General features: G+C 34.9%; 1 protein-coding gene across 1 annotated transcript in view; it reads right to left on the reverse strand.

Moving 5' to 3' along the window:
* The window catches only part of Nrx-1 (Neurexin 1), a 490,730-nt gene that overhangs the window by 59,250 nt on the left and 426,480 nt on the right, over nt 1-5,000 (reverse strand). The window contains 2 exon segments of the mRNA XM_068383064.1: nt 577-684; nt 4,494-4,544. Coding sequence (XP_068239165.1) covers nt 577-684; nt 4,494-4,544 — 159 coding nt within the window.

Consider the following 5,000-nt stretch of genomic DNA (forward strand, 5'->3'; position numbering starts at 1 on the left):
GTTTTTGTATAACATATCCAAGAAAGCTTATTGCAATTTAACATACTGTTCTGATATTCTGATAAAATACTTTACTTTTCCTATGAAAATTATACTCGCCAGTATGCTTATTCTATTGACAAAAGTCGACATGGTTATATTCTTTGGTTGCATAGTCCCTTTAACTTCTTGAACAAGATCATTCATATGCAATGCGTTTGGATTTGGATTCTTGACCCTTATGAAGGGAGAGAGAGCTTAATATTGCTGTAATTAGAATAAACCCTAATCAAGGATGAAACAATTTACTAATGACCCTAGGTATAAAATCGAATAAATTTCAGTCATTCAGCTCTTTCAAAAAAAGTAAAAAAAAAAAAAAAAAAAAAGCAATCCTGATAAATTTTGGATCCAAAATAGGTATCTGATATCTTTAAGGCATTCCAAACATCCATTAAACCTCAGTGCCTCTTGGTTCATGGCGAAAAAAAAAGAAGAAAATAAAAAGCCGAATGCAGGAAGAGCTTTCTCGATGGCAATCACCCGAATGCTTGCATTACGTTAAGCATGTTCCTGGCCCCTGCGTGACCCACTAACCTGAGAGGACACGGATCCTGAATTATACATGAGGAGTCCGTTGGCTTCCGTCGTCCTCATCTTGAAGCTGATGGAGCCCTGCCTGGGCGCCTCCCACGAAGGCAGCACCTGTGGGGGATGGCGGAGGGTGAGACGAGGCGTTAGGAAAATTTGAAAGAAAAAAAAAATACTGTTCTGGGGTTGTGACCTGCCACAATATATACACACGTGTGCATGTATATATATATATATATATATATATATATATATATATATATATATATATATATACATATATAAATACTCACACGAATGAAAATCAACACAATATCGGGCTCAAATATAAAGAAATTTCTACCTCATACTGGGATCTAATCTCTTCAAATGAAAGGCGATCTTGCCTTTCATATGAAGAGATTATAGGGTTCAATGCCAGTATGGGGTATTAATTTACACACACACACACACACACACACACACACACATATATATATATATATATATATATATATATATATATATATAAATGAGGAACTAATTCACTTTATCTTGGGTTCTGAAAAGGGAAGTCCATTGAAAAATAAGAGTTGCAGGGCATTGAATCGGTTTGCAAGAGGTTGTGACCTTAAGAGTTACAAAGCGTAAAATTGTTTTTTTTTCGAAATGATTTGCTTCCAAGTGGCAAATGTAATTCGTCTGGTATTACAGTGGGGATTAATGTTAACAAATACCCCGGTATTTAAGAGCTAAACTAGTTTATGTTTCGTAAAAGAAAAAGGTATTAAGCTTAAAAAAAAAAAAAAATGCGTCTCGTAAAAACGTGATATTAGTTATATCTCGTAAAATGAAAATGCAGCGGTGCTAATTATTGTGACTAATTAAATTACTCATTACTAATATGGCTGTAATAGCTCATGGTTTAATCGGTATCAGCTGGTACCAGTCCAACATAAAATGCATTTGATAAAACAAAATAATACCGCTCATTATACTGTACATTTATGATTATTTATTTGCATGAAAAATCAAATATAAAATTCCTTCTATGTGAGATAGTATAGTGAACGTTGTCATGAAAACAGGGTTAGAGCTGATATTGAAATAAAAATTAACTACATAAATCTAGGTGTAGTAAAAATGGATTCCAAGAATTAATCAAAGCATCAGGAGATAGGACATGACTGAACTGATTTTTTTTTTTTTTTATATAGTATCTGCCTATCTAATACCTTAAAAAGTCTAACTTTGTGAATATTCAGTGAAGAATAACAAATTATTGCAAGTGTGAATAACACGGTCTTTAAAGGAAGTTATTTTCGGGTAATAAAAAAACACAGTATCTCAATCTTGGGAAAAACACTTCAATTCTAATTCAAAGTGCGAAATTTACACACACAACAACATCAATTTTTTTTTTTACAACTTTTTGTTATGATTTTCCACATGGTGACGATTAAAACCACACATCAGCCAGTGACCTGTCTATGGCTTTAAAGGAGTTCTAACCGTTTGTCTTTTTAAGAACAGAAACACTAAGGCAACGAACAGATATAAAACACTTAGGAAGAACTCAAGCACATCGACACACCAAAGGCTCTAACAGGGTTGTTAAGTATTAAGGACAGAACGACTCAACTGAAGACCCAAGTGCTGATGTAGTTAAGTGGTGCTCACGTTCAACAAGGCAGGAGGTGCAATGAAGGGTTAGTTTGGTGCTGAGTGCTGAAATGCTGTGCAACAGAGAAGAAGACGGTCGATCAAGGAAGATGGGATAGGACTCCACTGTGCTGTATTTTTTTTTTTTTTTTGGGGGGGGGGGGGGTTGGTTGGGTGGGGTATTCGACGTAGTTTGGATAAGGGGTCATTCAGCTACGTGACCTATTGAGTAAAGAGTGGATTCTGAACCACGTCACCCATTCAAGCAGACTACGCGGAGTTGAAACTAATCACCTAAATTCTCACAAACAATTTCTCTGAGTTTCCGTGGCATTTTCCTAACTAAAATTATTTGGCTCTTGGCATATTCAGAGGTTGAAAAAAAAAAAGGTGCTAGAGACATAATGCAGTTAAGAGAGGCTCTGGTTATGACATTACAGGTTACGGTTCTGGGGACGTATGAAATTCCAGAAGACATGGGTGAGATAAGTAAAAATATCTACATGGCAGATTCGTATTTTGCAAAATGAATATAATGCTGTTAAGCCATGATGTCTTTCATTTAATTCATATTAACTTGCAGTTAATGTCTTTATCATTTATAAGGACAAAGTGAAAGGAGGGGAGAGGAATAAAATTGGGTTGTATCATATATAATTATATCATTAATAAGCAAGTTTGCTTCAACAGGACGCTTACAAAATATATGCACATATTAAAAGGGGATATTGATAATTAAAATTTTCTTCCTTCTTCCCAATTGTGTGATAACTTCACTTAATAAAAAGAACGAAAAAACTTACAAGTGCGTCATCTTAGCTCCTAAATCAAAACTTGAGAAAAAACTCCTGAAACACAATCTCTATTTTTAGTTTTCATATTCATAATATCATAACTATCCAGGACATTATAGACCCAGAGGCTATTCCTATAAAAATGAATAAAATAAGACCAATTAAATTTGAAGATAGTGATATATTTATCGAAAACCTTTGAAAGGAGATGACGCATTATGTCTTTGTTCCTTAAATCTCACAGAGAGTTGCAATATCGCTTTCCTACGGCATTTGCCTTTCCTTCGATGTTTCATTGTATTTTCCTTTCATTTTCAAATTACGCCACGGGAAAAAAACATTACATTACGACAGAAAAATCTCTGAATAATTTCGTTTTGTGTTATTGTCTTTACCTTTTTAATGGACCATACAAAAGTTTACTCAAACACGAGAAAGCACTGTATGAAATAAGATTTTTTTTTTCCAGAACTAAAATGAAAAAAAAAAAAAAGAAGCCAGAAACTTGTATAGCATCGCAAATACTTAAATGATACTGCCATTTTATTCACAAGCTCCAAATAAGTGATAAGGAAAGACCTGAAAAAGTTTGCATTAGTATGTGAATTAATGGGAAAGAGAAAAAGCCATACTCAGGAGTTCTGAAAAGAAGAAAATACCGCTTAAGAGAGAGAGAGAGAGAGAGAGAGAGAGAGAGAGAGAGAGAGAGAGAGAGAGAGAGAGAGATCGGGTGCATTGTACTGGCAATAGTGCATGTCGGTGGACACATTCCTTAACCAGTGGTGTGCTCTGAAGCCTTCAACAAATGTTTAGCAGCGGTTTTTAGATTAGAAAAGAATAGAGGGGAATATAGAGATAGGAGTGGATAGAGAGATAAGAGAGAAAAGGGTAAAGGAGAGGATTTGAGCCGGAAATATTAAAAGTGGGTTGGGAGTGGGGGTTGGTAAGGAAAAGGGAAGATCTAAAGAGATACAAGTAAAACAATCACGAGCTGGATGGCTGATAAAACAGTTACTTGTAAATTTCAATCTGACTGGGCACCGTTCACTCTCTTACTACCTAATTTGATCAAGTTTCTAACCAACAGAAATCTGACTTTAGTCTGATCTTTTCACAGGAGCATCACAATGCCGTTCTAAGTCTTAAGTCAATTTGGTATTTGCCAGCAATTGATAGTACCTGTCTCCTCAGACCATCCCGCAGGTGAAGTTAGCTTATAGACCGAAATATGGAAGAGTCAGCTGGTTAAGAGAGATGGTTTCCAAAGGACACGGAGTGCAAAGCTCTACAAGGGAACCTTCACGCAGAAGAGCATAAAGGTTCGGGTAATGAAGACAAGCCAGCTGACTTCGTCCACATTTCGGAAATCTCCAGATTCCGTTCATGCACATGGAACAATCGTTCGCTGTAGTTTTAGAAGTAGAGGTGGTTAATATCGAAGAAGCTTTTTTTTTTTTTTATTTGTTTTCTTTGTAAATATGAGCTTACCAATACGGCGTCTGGGCGGGTAAACTTGACAACACCATTCTCGGGCCCATCCTGTGAGAGGGTGTGGTTAGGACACTTGACATTTTAGATCAAGACATGATTATTTTTTTCTTTCTTATGTACAGGCACAGAAGCTCAAATTGCACACATGACGAATAAGCTCACGATATGTTTCGTAATGAAATTATGTAAAATAATGATTAAATTAATAAAAAAAAATAACACAAAACAAATAATAGGCAATGAATTTCTCGTTCATACAGTAACCTGACATTCAAATATGTTAGAAGGTAAGAAAATGAAAATTGTCTCTGATATTAAACCCATTATTTGTGTCCTCTTCATGGGTCTTTGGCAAGGCTATCGAGTACTTCCAAAGAAAAATAAAATTCACGAATATTAACACACTATATAAATGACAGAACAATATATATATATATATATATATATATATATATATATATATATATATATATATATATAACAAGTATAAAACATTTTTCCCTT

The sequence above is a fragment of the Palaemon carinicauda genome, chromosome 11 (genome assembly GCF_036898095.1).
Source record: "Palaemon carinicauda isolate YSFRI2023 chromosome 11, ASM3689809v2, whole genome shotgun sequence".
In the NCBI taxonomy this organism is placed as follows: domain Eukaryota; kingdom Metazoa; phylum Arthropoda; class Malacostraca; order Decapoda; family Palaemonidae; genus Palaemon; species Palaemon carinicauda.